General features: G+C 49.8%; 1 protein-coding gene across 2 annotated transcripts in view; it reads right to left on the bottom strand.

Moving 5' to 3' along the window:
• Positions 1-22,672, bottom strand: part of ABCD4 (ATP binding cassette subfamily D member 4) — a 235,596-nt gene that overhangs the window by 119,864 nt on the left and 93,060 nt on the right. Inside the window, exons 3-5 of one of the 2 annotated variants that reach the window (XM_075330858.1) lie at positions 18,754-18,893; positions 18,481-18,597; positions 18,279-18,404 (exon numbers count right to left, since the gene is read on the bottom strand). In XM_075330858.1, the coding sequence (XP_075186973.1) occupies positions 18,279-18,404; positions 18,481-18,597; positions 18,754-18,893 (383 nt within the window). Of the gene's footprint in view, positions 1-18,278; positions 18,405-18,480; positions 18,598-18,681; positions 18,894-22,672 lie in introns of those variants that run through there. The other variant, XM_075330859.1, reaches the window with a different exon arrangement.

Below are 22,672 nucleotides of genomic sequence, written 5' to 3'. Positions count from 1 at the left end.
CCAACGGACCAATTCCTGGATCATATCCGTCTGGGATTCAGTGGCCCTGTAATTCAATCTGTCAATTTTGGCACAGCTCCTGTTGTAGACATTTACTGCTGAGGCTTTATGTCCACTCCGGTCCTCTTCCCAAGGCCGAGCTGGTGCTATTGGACATGGTGGTATCCTAAACCTGTATGCCTCCCCTATAACCTGCTGTGTATGCATACATGCCTCCCTGGTTGTGAAGCCCTTGGATGGTGTTTATGAATACCAGTCCCCAGCAGCTCCCCCCAGTTGTGTAGACAAGAGGGTGAGAGTGTGCTCTCGTCCGCTGGCCTGTCTGTCTTCAGAAAGACTGCATGGAGCAGGGCTCATCCCACTGAACGCTCGCACTCCTTCCACTGTGGGCAGAACACTACTCAGACAACATTCCTACCCCTTCCCCCCTTTAGTTTTAACTCTTTGTCCTAAGCTGAGCACCCCATCCCCATGTGTCACTTAGTTTACTGGGAGCAACAGTGGCCATACAGTAAGAGTTTTTTGTTGTAGCAGTGTTAAGAAAACTATTGCTGCCTGCACCACAGCTGAACCCCCTCCCGTGCTACAGCTGAACCTCGCCCGCACCACAGCTGAACCCCGCCTATGATACAGCTGAACCCCCGCCCTCGCTACAGCTGAACCCCCGACCGCGCCACAGCTTAACACCGCCTACCCACAGCTGAACCCCACAGCTAACCCCCGCCCGCACCACAGCTGAACCCTGCCCATGCCACAGGTGAACCCCACCTGCCCCACAGCTGAACCCCACCCATGCCACAGCTGAACCCCAACCGCCCCACAGCTGAACCCCACCCATACCACAGCTGAACGCCGCCCATGCCACAGTTGAATCCCGCCCCACAGCGCTCTGTACATTGTATAGTGACAGGAAGCTACTAATCAGTGCTGGGGCATGGCTGGACTAGGATGTATGTGAGACCTAGCCGGCAGTGATTATCTCTTGCTCATAAAACACGGATTGTATAGAAACTGCAGCACAAAGCCTAATATATGACATCCCTGGAATCAGACTCTCAGCCCCTACCTTGCGCTGCCCTTAGATTACATAGCATAAACCTGCTGATTAGAAATGAGCGAGTACCATAATATTCGTAATCTCTACACTCATAATGAGTACTTTGGAATACTCGTGTATTCTTTCCGAATAGCGAGTACAAGGCAAGTCAATAGGAAATGCGAGTAATTTTCTGCTGGACTCAACAAAGAGGTCTGGGGGCCTGAGGAAAAGGCTGAAATGGATGGGAAAGTGATGAGACTGAATGGGGAGAGCCTGGAGAATATGCCTGCATGCAATTTTGACTCACATGTGGTTTCTGGGATCCCCGGAAGCCACATGGAAGCACTTCCATGAGGCTTCAGTCTATCGGTGCCCTGCAGTGTATGTCGCATTGCCCTGGCCAGCCCCACACGGTTGTCTCACAATGATGTTAGCCCAGGTCACTGCACTGCTCTCACAGCCAATCGGGAACATTCTGTTATTCATTGACTGGGAAAGCCAGTATGGATTGTCGTGGGACCTCCTTATTGGATTACGCCGTTTTTTCTTTTCAATAAATTGGTGAAAGGGAATGTTTTGGGGAGTGTTTTTTCAAATAAACAAAAAAAAATTTTTTTTTTTTATTACTGACTGGATTACTGATGTCGGGTATCTGATAGATGCCATGACATCACTAATGCCAGGGCTTGATGCCAGGTGACATTACACAGCTGGTATCAACCCCATATATTACCCTATATGCCACCTCACCAGGGCAACTGGATGAGGCAGTGTGATGTGCCAGGATTGGAGCATCTAATGGATGCGCCACTTCTGCGGCAGCGGCCTGCTATATTTAGGGTGGGAGGGGCCAATAACTGTGGACCTCCCTAGTCTGAATACAAGATCACCGCAGTAAGCCTTACCTTGGCTGGTGAATCCAATTTGTCTTAATTTATTTAATTCAATGTAAAATAACAGCGTGGGGTGCCCTCTGTTTTGGATTACCAACCAAGGTAGAGCTGCCAGCCATGGTCTGCAGGCTGCCGCTGTCTGCTTTACCTTAGCTGACTACAAAAAAATAGGAGGGACCCCACGTCGTTTTTTTGGGGAAAATAATTAATTTGTGGCTAAAAACAAGGCTAAAAACCCTTTAGTGCCCCATGAAAGGCACTAAAGGGTGCAAGATTGCAAAATGCAGGGGAGTGGGACATTATAGATGTCTTTCTAGATTTTGACTATATGTAACCTTCCTTCCATTTTTTTTGTGGTCCGCAAAAAAATCCCGGAATGCACAAGGATGTAAAACGGACTGTATACAGAATGGAACGGATGTGGTTGTCACACGCATGCATTATAAAAACAGGAACGTTTTTTACAGACCGCAAAAACAGGACGGTCATGTATTCACATACCCTAAGGATTTCACAGTATTACGCCATTTTACAGATACACAATAACACCTACCAAAACGAACTGAAATTGCATTTTACAGGCCATAAAGGTTAAAGCCTGCTTTACACATTGCAATCTCGCATACAATATCGTATGCGATTTGCAACGCCCCCATCGTATGTGTGGCACGTTCAATTTGTTGAACGTGCCGCACAAACGATTAACCCCCGTCACACGTACTTACCCATCCATACGACCTCGATGTGGGCGGCGAACGTCCACTTCCTGGAGTGGGAGGGACATTCGGCGTCACATCGACGTCACGCGGCAGCCGGCCAATAGATGCGGAGGGGCGGAGCTGAGCGGGACGTAAACATCCCGCCCACCTCCTTCCTTCCGCATTGCTGGCCGTGAGCCGCAGGACGCAGGTAAGATCTGTTCATCGTTCCTGGGGTGTCACACACTGCGATGTGCACTGCCTCGGGTACGATGAATAATCTGACGTTCAATTCATGAGGAATGAACGACGTGCGTGTGATGAACGTTTTACCGTTCAATCGCAATCGCACGTAGCTGTCACACACTACAATGTACCTTACGATGCCGGATGTGCGTCACTTACGACATGACCCCGCTGACACATTGTAAGATATATTGTAGTGTGTAAAGCGGCCTTTAGAAAGTTTTTCCTGCACAATCACTTGTATACAAGGCTAAATAAATCGGAGAAAAAAAAAATCCCTTTTAGCGTTTGTACACACGTAATGTTTTGGCTTTTCCTTTACAATTGGGAGGGCCCAGACTTATACATTTTGTAGGTCCCTCTGTCATACATAATTTCTAGTTAGCTATTCCCAGCACTTTACAAAGCCAGCTAGAACGTGCCCATTGGTATATTGATCTGTGACCTGAGGGGCCTGAAGTGGTCCTGTAACATACGTTTTGGAGGGACTGCTGTTACTTATACATTTGGGTAAATCCCTCCCTCATTGAGACTCAGATAGTGGAATACATATTCCATAGCAGTTTACAATGCCCCCATTGTGGCGGTGGGCTTTACACTTCTCCTCCTACGCCATGTCATTCTGCGGCCCTAAATTCACATTTTCAGTGGGCCTGCAGGTGTCAAACCAGAGTTTGGGGAGGGCCCGGAGGTGGCCCAGTAATGTTTGGAATATGATTAGAAGTTTGGAAGGGCCCTCCTCTATAAATTGTGGAGGCCCCTCTTCTGTACATTTGAGAGTGCTCTCACTTATTAATAATAATAATAATAATAATAATAATAATCTTTATTTCTAAAGCGCCAACATATTCCGCAGCACTTTACAATTCAGGAGGCTCATATACATATACATATCATATACATAAACATATACAAACAAGTAACAATTATAGAAGATACAATATTTAAAGGGAAAAATGGCAACCCTGCTCGTGAGAGCTTACAATCTACAATGAAATGGGCGAGGGGCAAGGTACAAGTGCTTATTTACAATGACAATCCAGCCATCTCAAGGAAATGGGGGATAGATAATGGCTTCCTGGACCAATAGGCCAGAGTCTTGAGATGCATTTGGGTGCCATGGAGTTTGACGTGGGGTTATGTTCTGAGAAGTTGTAGAGGGATTAGGTGAAATTAGTTTGGCTAGGGAGTGTGATAGGCCGCCCTAAAAAGATGCGTTTTTAGGGAGCGTCTGAAGCTGAGTAAGTTGTGATTTGTCCTAACTTCTTGGGGTAGAGCGTTCCAGAGGTTTGGTGCAGCTCGGAAGAAGTCTTGGATTCGGGAGTGGGAGGTTCGAATTAGTGTGGATCTTAGTCGAAAGTCATTTGCAGAGCGTAGAGAACGGGTGGGATGATAGACAGAGAGGAGGGTGGAGATGTAGGGGGTGCCGCACTGTGGAGAGCTTTGTGGTGATAGAGAGGAGGGTGGCGATGTAGGGGGTGCCGCACTGTGGAGAGCTTTGTGGGTGAGAACAAGCAGTTTGAATTGGATCCATATCGTAGGGACCTCACTTGTTCATTTATGGGCAGAGACTACAGAGAAGAAGGGCAAGCAACATGGAATACAAGAAGGGAGCGGTGTCTGCAGCCTGCGCGCCTCATGGAGGGATGAACTCTGCCAACAGAAAGAAGAAAGCTGCAGTAGACACTGGATGACGAGCTCCAATATATCACCTGTGCAAGTGAATGGACAAAGGATATATGGAGCCCCCCTCCAGGATGGGCTGGAGACGCCCCTCCAAATGGCTCAGATATTGGCAATATTCCCCAGATTATTTAGGAAGAGAAGACTTGTTGATTGATACTCTACTACTTGGTCCGGTGCAGAATGTGCATCAGATTTCTAACAATTACTCCTGGGAACGTGTCATAGATGCAGGAAACAATAAGGAATAACGTTTGGAACACCATTCTAAGTCTGAACTGGGTGCAAAAACCTAAAAAACATCACTATGGGGAGATAAGGTATGCACACCAGTGACTATGGAAGGGGAATACATGGAATAGCAGAAACTGCTGTGTGAATACTGACTTGAAAAATCCAATAGATATATGTAAGAATGAAATGTGAAAAATGGAATCTGCATTACTGCCATGAACATATGAATCAAGAGAAATTTAGCTACTGAATTGATCAATGCAATAGACCCCAACACTACGCCAAAGTATTTCTCTACGTTGGGGTCCCGAGCTCGTGTGCGTCCTCTCATGCAGTTACAAAACTCACCGTGTATGGGAAGCGGAGACCCAGGCTATATATGCGTATAATGTGGATTGGCAATAGGTGTGGTGGGGAGGGTTCACAAACGAAAAACTACTAACAATAAGGAATAACGTTTGGAACTCCATTCTAAGTCTGAACTGGGTGCAAAAACCTAAAAAAACATCACTATGGGGAGATAAGGTACATAGTCACTGGTGTGCATACCTTATCTCCCCATAGTGATGTTTTTTTAGGTTTTTGCACCCAGTTCGGACTTAGAATGGTGTTCCAAACTTTATTCCTATTTGTTAGTATTTTTACGTTTGTGAACCCTCCCCATACACACCTATTGCCAATCCATATCATACGCATAAATAGCCTGGGTCTCAGCTTCCCATACACGGTGAGTTTTGTAACTGCATGAGAGGACACACACGAGCTCGGGACCCCAACGTAGAGAAATACTTTGGCGTAGTGTTGGGGCTCTTCTGCATTGATCAATTCAGTAGCTAAATTTCTCTTGATTCATATATTCATGGCAGTAATGCAGATTCCATTTTTCACATTTCATTCTTACATATAGCTATTGGATTTTTCAAGTCAGTATTCACACAGCAGTTTCTGCCATTACATGTATTCCCCTTACATAGATGCAGGAAGACACCATGACAAGGGCCCCCCATGATAAACATAGGACTAGTGTAGTAGTTTTGGCCCTCAAGTTTTCAGAGGGCCATCAGTACATCAACAGTCATTGTAAATTGCTATTGAATATGTGGCACCCCTGACCTGGTCAGGCACCACTGAGTACTGCACCCATACTGGGACAGTGCTTCCAGGTAATTCCAAAGGCCAGAATGAGGTGTGTACGCACAGACACATAGCAACCAGGTCTCCCACACCATTAGATGGGACCCTTGGGCAGTCCCTAGAGGGCTCTGGCCTTTAATTCTTATCAAGGGGTGCAGTGGAGGAACTGGAAGCTAGGTTGCAGAGGCTGTCAGAAACGGAGGAGGAGTGAGCCAGTCTGCTAGTGGAGCGCAGTAGTTGCTAGGAGAGGCTAGCGCGCACTCAGTCTAGTGAGACCCTGCACGTGTGCTAGCTGTTAGCGGGGGAGAACAGTTACCTGTTAGTCAGTCTGAAATACGCCTAAAGAGAGGTGGTTGAGTATGGAGACTGCTGGTGACTAGGCACGCACGGGGCACAGGTCCCTAGAGTAGACGTCCATTTACTGATCTGCTAAACCTGCCGGCGAGGGTACTAGAGGTACCTCACCAAACCAAACAGAGACCGAGCTTCAGCAGCAACGCAGGGACCCATAAGGAGACAGTGCCTGAAGCCATCTCACCAGGTCCACGCTGCCGGCAAACGGGCCAAAAAGGGGACAAAAGGCGGTAGCGACATCCCTGAATGAACCCCACAGTACTTCAAGTCAGGGGTTATCCGAAACAAGAAGTGCTAGAAAGGCGAGTTAATGGTTACCCTCAGATTGGCCTGAAGGAATTCCTGGTTCCACCTGGTGTAATCTCAGCATCGCCCGGGTTACCTCACAGAAACATCTAAAAGTGAGTAAAGTGCAGTTGAAAGACTTTCCGGACTGAGATTGAGTTATTCTGGGACCAGCCTCATTCACGGGAGGCCATACCTGTTACGTCACCGACGGAGTCTACTCAAGCGACTTCTGCTCCAATCGCCAGGCGACGCCGCGTTCCTGCCGTGGATGGTTCTGGTGATGGGAGAGGAGTCAATGCCAGCGGCACCAGTGGGCGCAGGTTCCGATCATCCACTGGGCTGGGTTATCTTGGCATCTGCAGTACCGCTGGCTGACTGTGGGTGGCATGTGTCTTCCAGCTGAAGTTGCCAGCGTTCAGCTACAGCCAATGGGAAGACACCACACCCTTCTTATTCCCCCTCCTGTCACATGACCACTGCCAGAGATAGTTCTGATTTTCCTGGCTCCTGGTCCGCCCTATTCTGTTTAGTGATTCCTGTGTGCTGACTTCTGCGTATTTTCTGACTACCCTCCTGCCTACTGTTTTTGTACCTCACTGCCCGATCCGGATTTGACCTCTGCTACGTTTTCTGATTACGTCCTTGCCTGACGATTCTGTCCCTGTTCCGCAATTCCTGGTTTGACCCTGCCTGACTACTACTCTCATCGGACTGCAGCCTTCCACAGGTAGTGATCACCAGGGCCCTGTGTAATTCCAAATCCCTGTATAGGGGTTAAAGGGTTTCAGGGTTCTGGGGGTCCTGCTTGGTGAGTGGCTTCGCTATAGCCTCCCCATTACAGCCCATCTGAGTCTGTGGATCCAGGCAGGCGTTACATTATCTCTGGCCCATCTAACAAGGAGAGAGAAAAAAAAAATGGATTCTCTCCATGCTGTGCTAAACCAGGTGCACACCCTTTCTGGCCTTGTACATGGACTTACACAGCAAGTGCAGGATCTCAGGTCTGCTCAGGTCCAAGCCCCTGCAGCACCTACCTCATCGTGTCCAGAGTCCTGTCGACTGCAAGGGAGCAGATCACGTTGTGGAGCTAAACATGGAGTGCCTGGATCAGAGAGGCAATCGCTTCCAAGGCGGCAGCAGCACCTGACTGGGCCCCAGGATACCTGCTCAGGTGCCCAGGTACTTCCTGCAGACCCTATGAGGTTAATGTTACCTGTCTCATTGTCTCACCAGGGAAAATCTTTACGGCTGCAGGCCTTTGTTGATTGTGGCTCTGCTGCTAATTTCATAGACACTATTTTAGCAAAAGAGCTGGGTTTGACTTTGCTAAGGTTGAATGCACCTATTACAATATCTGCTATTGATAGCACCCCTCTCACTGAGGGTGTGGTTACTTTTGTAACTCCAGAGATCTCCATGCTTGTTGGTGCTCTGCATGTAGAATCAGTGTCCTTGTTTGTTCTTGAGAATCTGATGTCAGCAGTGGTATTGGGCATGCCATGGCTGCGCAACATAACCCGGTCATAGACTGGCACCAGGGTGAGATTGTGCGCTGGAGCCCTGAGTGTCAGGAGACGTGTATGTCGTTATCTGTTAATCTGACTAGAGCTGAACTTATCTTCATACCTTCTGCATTCAGGGAATTTGCTGATGTGTTTTCTGTATCTGAAAAATTACCTCCGCACAGAGATTATGACTGCCCCATAGATTTGGTCCCCAATTCCCGACTCCCCAAGGGTAAAATGTATAATCTTTCGGGTCCGGAGCGTCAGGCCATGAAAGATTATATAGCAGACAGTCTGCAGAGAGGGTTCATCAGACCATCCAGGTCACCAGTCAGCGCTGGATTCTTTTTTGTTGATAAAAAAAGATGGTGGCCTCAGACCTTGTATTGACTACCGTGAACTTAATGCTATTACTGTAAAGAATCAGTACCCTCTGCCACTCATCCCCGATCTGTTTAACCAGCTCATAGGAGCCCGGTGGTTCACCAAGCTGGATCTCAGGGGAGCATATAACCTAATCCGCATCAGAGAAGGGGATGAGTGGAAAACAGCGTTTAATACTACAGAGGGACACTATGAGTACATGGTAATGCCTTTTGGGTTAAGTAATGCGCCGGCTGTCTTTCAGGCCTTTGTCAATGACATTTTCAGGGATATCTGTGGTCAATATGTGGTGGTCTATCTGGATGACATCCTGATTTATTCTCCTGATGCTACGTCACATGTCCAACATGTCCGCACTGTGCTCCAGAGACTCAGGGAGTTCTCCCTATTTGCTAAATATGAGAAATGTGTTTTTTTTGAGGCAGAGGTTAATTTCCTGGGTTATATATTGTCTGCAGAAGGCTTCCGCATGGATCCCTCTAAGCTTCAACCGATTAAGGAGTGGGTACAACCCAAGTCTCTGAAAGCCTTGCAGCGTTTCCTTGGGTTTGCTAATTATTACCGCAAATTTATTAGAGATTTTTACAAACTTGCCAAACCCCTCACCGATTTGACTAAAAAGGGGGCTGATGTGGTAAATTGGAAGCCAGAGGCGATCTATGCCTTCTCAAAATTAAAAGAATGTTTCTCCTCAGACCCGATTCTGGTTCAGCCTGACCTTATGCGTCCGTTTATTGTGGAAGTCGATGCATCCGAGGTTGGAGTGGGAGCGGTGCTATCACGAGGTACTCTGTCTCTCACTCAGGTTCGTCCTTGTGTCTTCTTTTCCCGCAAGTTTTCTCCCACAGAGAGAAATTATGACATTGGTAATCGTGAGCTGTTGGCAATTAAATGGGCCTTCGAGGAATGGCGCCACTTCCTCGAAGGCGCCAAACAGAAGGTCACAGTCATCACAGATCATAAGAACCTCACTTATCTGGAATCTGCTAAGAGACTCAATCCTAGGCAAGCTAGGTGGGCATTGTTCACCTCCAGATTTGATTTTGTGGTAACATTCCGGCCCGGTACCAAGAACACAAAAGCTGATGCACTTTTCCATAGCTTCTGTTCCTCTCAGTCTGAAAACTCTGAACCAGTGCATATTTTAGCTAAAGGCATTATTATGTCATCTGTTTCCGTAGATTTGATAGAAGAGGTCCATAATACCCAAGACCAAGCTCCTGAAACGACTCCTCTCCATAAACTGTTTGTTGCCCCCTCACTTTGCCTACGGGTACTCAAGGAATCCAACAATTCTGTGCTGGCAGGTCACCCTGGTATCGGCAATACCCTCCGATTAGTAACCAGGAATTTTTGGTGGCCAACCGTAGCGAAAGATTGTAAGGAATATGTACTGGCTTGTGAAACTTGTGCTCGAGCCAAGGTACCCCGTACCCGCCCTGCCGGATTTCTCCAGTCCCTACCTACTCCAGTAAGCCATTGGACACATCTCTCCATGGACTTCATCACTGACCTTCCACGCTCAGAAGGGAAGACCTGTATCTGCCTAGTAGTGGATATATTCAGCAAACAGTGTCATTTTGTTCCTCTGTCCGAATTACCCAATTCTGAAACTCTTAGCAAGTTGTTTATTAGGCATATTGTGCGGTTACACGGGGTTCCGGAAAATATTGTTTCTGACCGAGGAACACAGTTCATCTCGAAATTCTGGAGGGCGTTTTGTAAAATGATCAATATAGAATTATCTTTTTCATCTGCCTACCACCCAGAGACCAATGGTCAGACCGAACGTTCCAATCAAACCCTTGAACAATATCTCTGGTGTTATGTGTCTGACCGTCAGTCTCACTGGGTGGAATATCTGCCGCTAGCCGAGTTCGCCATCAATAATCAGTATCAGGAATCCATCAAGACTACCCCCTTTTTCTGCAATTTAGGGTTGCATCAGCGTTTTGGTTCTTTTTCTTCCACTGTGGTGGATACTCCTCAGCCTGAATCAACTGTGGACAAATTGAAGGCTATCTGGTCTGAGGTGAAAGAGAACCTGAAGAAGGCAAAGGTTGGTCAAGCCTCCTCTGCTAATAGGAGACGTTCCAAGGACCCTAGCCTTGGAGTTGGGGACAAGGTATGGTTATCCACACGGAATATTAAACTCAAGGTCCCTTCTGCTAAGCTGGGTCCGAGATTTATTGGACCTTACGAGATAATCGAGGTAATTAATCCCACAGCTTTCCACCTGCAACTTCCCCTGTCCTTTAAGATATCGAATGTGTTCGATAAGTCCCTCCTCAAGTTATATCGTGTCCCCGTTCACCCAGTCAGTGCCCCCCCTCCTCCTATTTTGGTAGAAGGTAACTTGAAGTATGAGGTACAGAGAATACTTGATTCCCGTATTGTCAGAGGGGCGGCACAGTATTTGGTGCATTGGAGGGGTTACGGCCCTGAGGAGAGGTCATGGGTCCCTGCGAGCGATATTCATGCTAAGGGTCTGGTCCGGCGGTTTCACCTCCAATTTCCTGGGAAGCCAGGTTTTGAGGGTCCGGAGGCCCCTTGTGGAATGGGGAGGTACTGTTACGTCACCGCCGGAGTCTGCTCCAGCGACTTCTGCTCCGATCGCCAGGCGACGCCGCATTCCTGCCGTGGATGTTGCTGGTGATGGGAGAGGAGTCGATGCCAGCGGCACCGGTGGGTGCAGGCTCCGATCATCCACTGGGCTGGGTTATCTTGGAATCTGCAGTACCGCTGGCTGACTGTGGGTGGCATGTGTCTTCCAGCTGAAGTTGCCAGCGTTCAGCTACAGCCAATGGGAAGACACCACACCCTTCTTATTCCCCCTCCTGTCACATGACCACTGCCAGAGATAGTTCTGATTTTCCTGGCTCCTGTTACATACTATTCTGTTTGGTGAATCCTGTGTGCTGACTTCTGCGTGTTTTCTGACCATCCTCCTGCTGCTGTTTATGTACCTCGCTGCCCGATCCGGATTTGACCTCTGCTACGTTTGCTGACTACATCATTGCCTGCCGATTCTGTCCCTGTTCCGCAATTCCTGGTTTGACCCTGCCTGACTACTACTCTCATCGGACTGCAGCCTTCCACAGGTAGTGATCACCAAGGCCCTGTGTAATTCCAAATCCCTGTATAGGGGTTAAAGGGTTTCAGGCTTCTGGGGGTCCTGCTTGGTGAGTGGCTTCCCTCTAGCCTGTCCATTACAGCCCGTCTGAGTCTGTGGATCCAGGCAGGCGTTACAATACCATCAGACTGCAGACTCCATCAGCCCCAGACGCTCATTAAACCTGCAGTGGCGGTCACCCATATCCCTGACCGCACACTGTGAGTGGCGTCACGTTTCCTAGTTATATATACACAAAACCAACCTGCCTGTTGCCTGATACACCCAAAAGAAGACCCTGCGGCGTCCCTGCAGGTGGAGTGACGTCCCTGGGTGACCGCTGCTGGTGGGCTTCACAAATACGTATCCTCTATCTCAGTCACAATGTGGGACAACCCGTGACCAGGGTCTCCAATGACAAATATTAGTTTGGTAGGACTACTGTCCTGGTTTGTCCAGTGCACAATGTGCATAGTGTTTACAAAAATTAGCCCTATGGGCCGAGTCATGGTTGACTGCTTTATATTGGAAGAGGTGGACGTTAACAGCAGTTGTCAAAATCAACATTTTGGGGTATTTAGTTTGGCTGCTCTAATCTGTAGGGATTAGAAACTGTGGAGAAATCCAGTCCTTGTTGAATGTAATGAGAGTAAGGGGTACTTTGAACTCTGCGACATCGCACCTGCAATATCGTCGGGCTCAAATCGAAAGTGACGCACATCCGGCGCCGGTAACGACGTCGCAGCGTGCAAAGCCTAGGAGCAACGATCACCGTTCGCAAAAACGTCAAAATCGGATGATCGGTGACACGTTGCTCCATTCCATAATTTCGGTACGATATTGTTCCTCATTCCTGCAGCAGGACACATCGCTGTGTGTGAAGCCGCAGGAGCGAGGAACATCTCCTACCTGCGTCCCGCGGCTCACGCCGGCTATGCGGAAGGAAGGAGGTGGGCGGGATGTTTACGGCTTGGCCGCCTGCTGTGTGATGTTGCTGTGACGCCGAACGACCCGTCCCCTTAGGAAGGAGGCGGGTCGCCGGCCAGAGCGACGTCGCAGGGCAGGTAAGTGCATGTGAAGCTGCCGTAGAGATGTTCGCTACGCCAGCTATCGCGAGATATCGTATGGGCGACGGGGGCGGGGACTATCACGCTCGGCATCGCAGCATCGGCTTGCAATGTCGTAGTGTGCAAAGTACCCCTAAGTCTTGACTGCATTTTCTGTGGAGAGACTTGATCTCCTCAGTGATGATTGCCCCCGCAGAACCGAAAACACGCTCTGACAACACACTAGCAACCGGTCAGCCAGCACCTCCAAGGCGTATAAGGAGAGGCCAGCACCTCCAAGGCATATAAGGAGAGGCCAGCACCTCCAAGGCGTATAAGGAGAGGCCAGCACCTCCAAGGCGTATAAGGAGAGGCCAGCACCTCCAAGGCGTATAAGGAGAGGCCAGCACCTCCAAGGCGTATAAGGAGAGGCCAGCACCTCCAAGGCGTATAAGGAGAGGCCAGCACCTCCAAGTGTATAAGGAGAGGCCAGCACCTCCAAGGCGTATAAGGAGAGGCCAGCACCTCCAAGGCGTATAAGGAGAGGCCAGCACCTCCAAGTGTATAAGGAGAGGCCAGCACCTCCAAGGCGTATAAGGAGAGGCCAGCACCTCCAAGGCGTATAAGGAGAGGCCAGCACCTACAAGTGTATAAGGAGAGGCCAGCACCTCCAAGGCGTATAAGGAGAGGCCAGCACCTCCAAGGCGTATAAGGAGAGGCCAGCACCTCCAAGGCGTATAAGGAGAGGCCAGCACCTCCAAGGCGTATAAGAAGAGGCTAGCACCTCCAAGGTGTATAAGGAGAGGCCAGCACCTCCAAGGTGTATAAGGAGAGGCCAGCACCTCCAAGGCGTATAAGGAGAGGCCAGCACCTCCAAGGCGTATTAGGAGAGGTCAGCACCTCCAAGGCGTATAAGGAGAGGCCAGCACCTCCAAGTGTATAAGGAGAGGCCAGCACCTCCAAGTGTATAAGGAGAGGTCAGCACCTCCAAGGCGTATTAGGAGAGGTCAGCACCTCCAAGGCGTATAAGGAGAGGCCAGCACCTCCAAGTGTATAAGGAGAGGCCAGCACCTCCAAGTGTATAAGGAGAGGCCAGCACCTCCAAGTGTATAAGGAGAGGCCAGCACCTCCAAGTGTATAAGGAGAGGCCAGCACCTCCAAGACGTATAAGGAGAGGCCAGCACCTCCAAGTGTATAAGGAGAGGTCAGCACCTCCAAGGCGTATAAGGAGAGGCCAGCACCTCCAAGTGTATAAGGAGAGGCCAGCACCTCCAAGTGTATAAGGAGAGGCCAGCACCTCCAAGTGTATAAGGAGAGGCCAGCACCTCCAAGTGTATAAGGAGAGGCCAGCACCTCCAAGACGTATAAGGAGAGGCCAGCACCTCCAAGTGTATAAGGAGAGGTCAGCACCTCCAAGGCGTATAAAGAGATGCCAGCACCTCCAAGGCGTATAAGGAGAGGCCAGCACCTCCAAGGCGTATAAGGAGAGGCCAGCACCTCCAAGGCGTATAAGGAGAGGCCAGCACCTCCAAGGTGTATAAGGAGAGGCTAGCACCTCCAAGTGTATAAGGAGAGGCCAGCACCTCCAAGGCGTATAAGGAGAGGCCAGCAGCTCCAAGTGTATAAGGAGAGGTCAGCACCTCCAATTGTATAAGGAGAGGCCAGCACCTCCAAGTGTATAAGGAGAGGTCAGCACCTCCAAGTGTATAAGGAGAGGCCAGCACCTCCAAGGCGTATAAAGAGAGGCCAGCACCTCCAAGGCGTATAAGGAGAGGCCAGCACCTCCAAGGCGTATAAGGAGAGGCCAGCACCTCCAAGGCGTATAAGGAGAGGCCAGCACCTCCAAGGCGTATAAAAAGAGGCCAGCACCTCCAAGGTGTATAAGGAGAGGCCAGCACCTCCAAGGTGTATAAGAAGAGGCCAGCACCTCCAAGGCGTATAAGAAGAGGCCAGCACCTCCAAGGCGTATAAAAAGAGGCCAGCACCTCCAAGGCGTATAAAAAGAGGCCAGCACCTCCAAGGCGTATAAGGAGAGGCCAGCACCTCCAAGGCGTATAAGGGTGGCTTTACAAAGGTGGCTACGATTTCGCTACAGCGATCTCGTTGGGGTCATGGAATTTGTGACGCACATCCTGCCGCTGTAGCGATCTCATTGTGTGTGACTCCTAGGAGCGATTTTGGATCGTTGCAAAAACGTCCAAAATCGCTCCTCGTTGACATGGGGGTCCTCTCCCAATTATCGCTGCTGTCACTGGGGCGAAGTTGATCCTCGTTCCTGCGGCAGCACACATCGCTACGTGTGACGCCGCAGGAACGAGGAACCTCTCCTTACCTGCCACACGCCAGCAATAAGCAAGGAAGAAGGTGGGCGGGATGTTCGTCCCGCTCATCTCCGCCCTTCCGCTTTGATTGGGCGGCCGCTTAGTGACGTTGCTGTGACGCCGAGCGAACCGCTCCCTTAGAAAGGAGGCGGTACGCCGGTCACAGCGACGTCGCCGAGCAGGTAAGTACATGTGACGGGGGTGCACGATTTTGTGCGCGACGGGCAGCAATATGCCCGTCGCGCACAAACAATGGGGGTGGGTTGCTGAGGTTGAGAGTCCCCTGGGCAGCATTGGGAGTCCACTCGATAGCACAGAAAAAAAATCCTCTCCCTCCTCATCATCACCTAGTGTTGCCTCAGAATATTGGCTGGGCTACGTAGAAGCATTACTAGTGCTGGGCGAACCCGAACTGTAAAGTTTGGGGTCCATTCCGAACACAGTGTTCATGCACAAGGTCCCGAACAGACGTTTTCCTGGGAAACCCGTGTTACAGTTCGGGTCCAAGGGCTGTAAAAAAAAAAATAGCACATTATTAAAAAACATTATGATTACACTTACTGGTCCCGCAATGTGTCCTGCAGACCCGCTATCTCCAGCTTCTGCTTCCGAGTCCGATCATGAACTTCCAGGGGTATTCACTGCACTGCTCGACACTCGGCAGTTTTCGGCTTTTTTCGGCCATGTTCACGATGACGTCAGGGTTCACCCGAGTCCATGGCTTGTCAGGTTTTGATTCCACTTGCGCATGACTCGTGCGAGTCTCGAATCGGTATCACCCGGCACGGCGCACACTCTTCTGACAGGAGCGGGTTGGCTGCATGTATTTCCATGCAGCCATTTCCAGGCGCTTTACTAGGCTCGTCCAGCAGCCCTGATGGCGGTGGCACGCTGGGTAATAAAAGGTTAGGGTAATAAAGGAGTTAATACCAGCTTTGTATTCTCAGCTGGTATTAAGCCCGAAATTCATGGTGTCACGCCAAATTAGACATGGACACCATGAATATTTAGTAAACAGTATTAAAAAAAAAAATAATAAAAACAAAAGCGGAAGCGGCCGAAAGACAGTCTGCAGGACACGTCGCTGGACCTGTAAGTATAATGACATTTATTATTAATACAACTAGAAGAAAAAGACATGAATCGCACATCCCAAAATCATACTTTGATCTAAAGCCGCTAGGCAAAAATTATATACTAGAACATGAGGGTCTTAGTTTAACATTCTGATCAGACTGTATGAAGCCACTGCCACGTCACGGCGAACCTCTGAGTGGGACCCTAATCTATGCCTTAAAAGTGCAGCCCCATGTGCCAACCGCTGAAGCAGCGACAATGCACCAGTATTGATTAGGGATCCAGACAGAGGTTCGCTGTGACCTGACAGTAGACTGTGTGGTCGTGGAAGATTTGATGCTGCTTGAGAAATGTGAAGAGGCCTTGTCATCCATCCAAGTCAGAATCTGCTCTTGATTTTCTGGCTTCCCCACACGTTTACATTCCAGACCGGGAAATTTGGCAAGGAACATAATGGATGCATCAAGCTTCTTCTGACCTGACACAGACCCAGTGCCTTTTTGCCTACTACTGACAACACCACGTCCACGTCCCTTATCAACTGGCTTTTTTTGTCATTTTGGGTTTTGTTGACATATTTGCAGATATTTATAGTCCAAGCCAAGAATGCTTTGACCCCAAAAATATTGTGGAAAAAGTACCAGTGAGTACTTTATACCAGGCAGCACAAAATGCTAGAGTCCTGCTTCGTATTTGGCAAGCCCACTAGCACTGTATTAATGTGGCTGACGTAGACGCCATAAGCCAAGCCGTGACCCCAGAAATAGCGATGAAACAGGAACGGTACGTTTAGTGTATTAGACGGCACAAAATGCTAGAGTCCTGCTTCGTATTTGGTAAGCCCCCTAGCAACGTATTAATGTGGCTGATGTGGATGCCACAAGCCAAGCTGTGTCCCCAAAAATAGTGGGGACAAAAAGGACCACTGGTCCACTACTTTTTAACAAGAGGCAGCATAAAATGTTCTTATATGGACACTGGAAGAACAGTGTAACCTCTCCCTACCTAATCCACAATCTTTCCCTCCCTGTACTGTGAGCTTGTTCAGTGGTTTCAGCTCTTAAAAGAGCTATTGTATTCTAGTACTATGGAGGTAGTGACAGGCTGGTTTAAACTCCGTCCCTGCTCAAAAATCTCTCCCTCTCTAAACTATACTGACTTATACACTGCAGTTAGCCGTGAAAAGGGTTTTTTGCATTAAAGCCCGCTTTACACGCTGCAATGTATCTTACGATGTGTCAGCGGGGTCACGTCGTAAGTGACGCACATCCGGCATCGTAAGGTACATTGCAGTGTGTGACATGTATGTGCGATTGCGATTGAAATGTAAAACGTTCATCGCACGCACGTCGTTCATTTCTCTGGAATTGAACGTAAGATTGTTCATCGTACCCGGGGTAGCAGACATCGCAGTGTGTGCCCCCCCGGGAACGATGAACAGATTTTACCTGCGTCCTGCGGATCCCGCCGGCAATGCGGAAGGAAGGAGGTGGGCGGGATGTTTACGTCCCACTCAGCTCCGCCCCTCCGCATCTATTGGCCGGCTGCCGCATGACGTCGAAGTGACGCCGAACATCCCTCCCACTCCAGGAAGTGGACGTTCGCCGCCCACATCGAGGTCGTATGGACGGGTAAGTGCGTGACGGGGGATAATCGTTTGTGCGGCACATTCAACAAATTGAACGTGCTGCACATACGATGGGGGCGTTGCAAATCGCATACGATATCGAATGCGAAATTGCAACGTGGAAAGCAGGCTTTAGAGGCATAAACACTCTCCATAACAGTTGGTCGCTCTATCCCTATGCTGAGAATAATGCTGGATCCGGATACAATGTGCGCAAAATGGCGGCAGAAGGGCTTTTATAGACCCTATGACGCTGCGCGGCCAGCCAATCACAGTAATGCCACAACCAAGATTGCTAGCATTACGGTCATTGGTTAAGAAGCCCAGCATGCTTATTGGCTGCAAATCAGGCGCCAAACCTGCTGGGCGGGACATACGAATATAGCGAGGTGAGTACACAAAATATAAAGAGTACCCCGAATACCGCACTATCCGTGCGAGTAGCAAATAGTAATCATCACAATCACTCATCACTATTGCTGACAGATTCCCTTTAAGTCATGATTTCTCCCACTTGGAATCTGGTTCTTCAGTATTGTAAAGTGATAGCGCCTGCACAATCCAATGCTCTTAGTAGACTAGTGCACATTTCATCACACATGATTGGAGTACTATGCCTACATGGCAGCACACTCACCGGAAATCACCTTCCAGTTTCTCCTGCTGCACCAACTTTGGGATAATGGGGTCCATGAGAAGTCTGTTCATCAACGACCCCACCACAAAGTAGCCGAATATGGAGAGTGGTCCCATCCAGCCAGTGCTGCAAACATGGCGACAGGAGCATAAAAATGCAGCACCAACAGCCTGAGCAATGTACAAGAAGAACAGGCACTGACCTGACAGCGCACTGGTAGGAGTAATACACCAGTGTGAACGGCGTGGTGAGGAGTCTACTGGCCACCGTGCCAAGCTCCCGGCACAGACGCTCAACATCCTGGGTCATCCGCTGATCACTGCAAGAAAACCGTACAGATCAGGCCTGAATCTCCTCGCTGGCCGTGATTGTGCGCAGATCTCAGCAGAAAGCCTTGCACGACCTGCTGTCTAAAGGCCCCACATGAAGGCGCAACGGTGAGCCGGTGGCACATTGGCAGGTTCTAGACACGTACGGGTTATCCAGCTGCGGCCGCTCCACGCTCAGCGTATAATACACTTGCTTGGTAAAGTAGAGCCGGTGAAGGTATCCCGTCAGGACCTGCCGACAGCTGACGTATACCAGCTTACTCACGTACTGCTCCACACTGCGCAACTGCGGAGAAAGAGATATAACACGGGGTCAATGAGGTCCACCATACTGCTCTACACTATACAACTGCAGAGACAGAGCCATAACACAGGGTCACTGAGGTCCACCATACTGCTCCACACTATACAACTGAAGAGACAGAGCCATAACACAGAGTCACTGAGGTCCACCATACTGTTCCACACTATACAACTGCAGAGACAGAGCCATAACACAGGGTCACTGAGGTCCACCATACTGCTCCACACTATACAACTGCGGAGACAGAGCCATAACACAAGGTCACTGAGGTCCACCATACTGCTACACACTATACAACTGCAGAGACAAAGCCATAACACAGGGTCACTGAGGTCCACCATACTGCTCCACACTATACAACTGAAGAGACAGAGCCATAACACGGGGTCACTGAGGTCCACCATACTGCGCAACTGCGGAGACAGAGCCATAACACTGGGTCAGAGGTCCAACATACTGATCCACACTATACAACTGCGGAGAAAGAGCCATAACACTGGGTTACTGAGGTCCACCATACTGCTCCACACTGCACAACTGCAAAGACAGAGCCATAACACAGGGTCACTGAGGTCCACCATACTGCTCCACACTGCGCAACTGCAGAGACAGAGCCATAACATGGGGTCACTGAGGTACACCATACTGCTCCACACTGCACAACTGCAGAGACAGAGCCATAACACAGGGTCACTAAGGTCCACTATACTGCTTTATACTGCGCAACTGCAGAGACAAAGCCATAACATGGGGTCACTGAGGTCCACCATACTGCTCCACACTATACAACTGCAGAGACAAAGCCATAACACAGGGTCACTAAGGTCCACCATACTGCTCCACTGCTCCACACTATACAACTGCAAAGACAGAGCCATAACACAGGGTCACTGAGGTCCACCATACTGCTCCACACTATACAACTGCAGAGACAAAGCCATAACACAGGGTCACTGAGGTCCACCATACTGCTCCACACTATACAACTGCAGAGACAGAGCCATAACACAGGGTCACTGAGGTCCACCATACTGCTCCACACTGCACAACTGCAGAGACAGAGCCATAACACAGGGTCACTAAGGTCCACTATACTGCTTTATACTGCGCAACTGCAGAGACAAAGCCATAACATGGGGTCACTGAGGTCCACCATATTGCTCCACACTGTGCAACTGCAGAGACAGAGCCATAACACAGGGTCACTAAGGTCCACTGTGAGGTAAATCCAGAGATGAGGATAAATTATGATCCAGTCACTCCTGACAGGACATCCCCCTCCCTTCTTCACACATCACCCGAATCCTTTGATGACTAGAGTCAAGAGAAAAGTGTCATATCTCATTCACACAGCAGAGGCAATCTCCTCTGATATGGAGATTAGATGAGCTGTGAACAATGGACACAGGATGACCCCCTGCTGTGACCCTGCCACAGGAGTTCCTATCTCATTACAAGGCTATGGAAGCCCCCAGACAGGAAGACTCCGGTAAAATATGGTTAATATCTCGTGAGCCATATTTCCGATAAATACGGCAACCGTAAAAATGGTGTCTCCGCATGCGGACGATGCTGGCACACCTTTTTTATGGGAGTGGGACCTTGGGAAGTACCCCAGGCGTGATATCGACCAGTGAGGAACTAGCAGACAAGCCATGAGTCCTCTCGTTCTGCAGCTAAATTCATAACTGTCACAATGACAGCATTGGCGTCCGCCTACGACGTTCCCAGGCAAAGTTACGATTAATAAATCCCTTGGGAATATTACTCTGACTCAAAGCCGGGGGAGTGGCAGTGCTTCCCTGTGAGGTCACCAAAGGAGGAGGGGACCGGAATTGAGCTGCTTTGATAAGCTCAGTTCGGCCATTTTTCAGGGTTCTTTTGCCGGGGGTCGCGTGTGGATACACCTGTGGGAAAAGTTCCTGGAAAACTGGTCTTACAGCACCCCCCTGTGGCCAACGCATAGGGTAACTGCTTAAACTGTATGCCTGTTTGTAAACCATGCTTTATTCGTAACTGTACTCTGGCCTATGCACTGTATATATTCTGTAGATTCCATATTGTATATATTGTAGTTTCTAGTGTGGCTTAGGCCAATTAAATTATATAATTAATCTTGGGCTGTTCTGTTATCTCGATCGTGTACCCCACGCCTGTGTGTTCGGCTAATAGTTACCATAAAAATCGGTTGGTGGCAGCGAGTTTGTGCCAAGGATCATTGTGGGGTAGCCGGGGAGATTGGAGGAGGTTTTTATATATTCAGTCCGCTGAAGTCGGGGGAATATACACCTCACTCTCACCGGGAGCCCTTCAATCATCGGCACAGGAGAATAGCGGCCTCCTTGCTTATTTTTGGGCAATTCCATAATTGGCCTGACTATAAGAGGGGCGCAAGAGAGCACGTCACGTGCTCTTTCTGTCGGTCGTGAGGTATAAAGGAGGGGTGTACGCCCGCTTGTTACCCCCCGATCGTGACATATTGGTGGCAAGCGGTGGGATCGAGATAATAGTGTGTGTGAGTGTGAGACCCATACTCCCAGACACTAAAAACTGCCAGCAGCACCTGTGGCTGCTGGGGTCTTCAGACCAGACCAACACTAGAGTGTCAGAGTGCAGATACTGTAAGGTGTGTGGAGGCATCAGGTGGCAGTTCTGTGTCAGTGACCAAAGTCTGCAAGAATGGCAGAGAACATCAGGGGCCGCAAAGCTAAAGAATTGGCCGATGCTCTGCCAGAGGCAAGGAGATGGAGGATGGTGTTGTGGACCGCGATGAGGAGGTTGACCACGAGCCCTCCAAGAGCCTGACGCCAGAGAACAGCTCTGCAGAAGACATCGCACAACCTGGCACTCATGGACAAGATGAGGAGGAGCTCGCCCAAGGGTCCTCAACGAGCCAGATGCCAGTCCTCCACTCTGCAGTGGACAGTGAATCACCTGGCTCTGCAGCGTTCCGCAGATCGCCACGTGCCAATCCACCGAGTCTGGCAGGCTCGGATGGCCTTCTACAAATGGCTATGGCCCTACTCCAGGCTGGAGACCGGGACGGCTACAAGGACCTCATGGCATAGCGCAGGGCAGCGTGTGAGGCTGAGGCTGCGGAGCGACAGGCAGAGCGTGAAGCTGCGGAGAGACAGGCAGAGCGTGAGGCTGTCGAGCGACAGCAACAGGCAGAGCGTGACCACCAGCGGTGGCTAGCTCACCTCCAGCCCTCATCATCCCCCAGTGACCATCGAGACACCAAACTGCCAAAGGTCCGTGTTGAGGACTTCCCAGTGCTGGAGAAGGATGGAGACTTGACTCTTTTCTGACGGCCTTTGAACGGACTTGCTGGCAGCACCATCTGGACAAGGACCAGTGGGCCAAATACCTGACCGCCCGTTTAAGGGGTAAGGCCCTGGATATCCTTGGTCACTTGCCTGCTGAGGCAGATCAGGGCTATGACACCATCAAGTGGGCCCTGATCCAACAGTACAACCTCACTCCGGAGTCCTACCGCAAGAAGTTCCAGGCCCTGCAGAAGGGACCAAAGGACTCCTGGACTGACTACCGGCGGGCACTTGCCAGAGCTGCTGACCACTGGGCCCAAGGCCTGCAGCTTACCACCGGACCGAAGATCCTGGACTTGTTCATTACGGAGCAACTCTTGTGGAACTGCCCTGAGGATCTCCGCCAGTTCATCCGAGACCAGAAGCCAAAGGGGTCCACTGCTACAGCTGCCCTCGCGGATGACTACACCAACAATCGGACCCCGAATGCCAAGA

The sequence above is a fragment of the Anomaloglossus baeobatrachus genome, chromosome 12, assembly GCF_048569485.1.
Source record: "Anomaloglossus baeobatrachus isolate aAnoBae1 chromosome 12, aAnoBae1.hap1, whole genome shotgun sequence".
Classification (NCBI taxonomy): domain Eukaryota; kingdom Metazoa; phylum Chordata; class Amphibia; order Anura; family Aromobatidae; genus Anomaloglossus; species Anomaloglossus baeobatrachus.
Note: the sequence above shows the minus strand (reverse complement) of the source record. Positions and strands in the feature narration are given on the sequence as shown.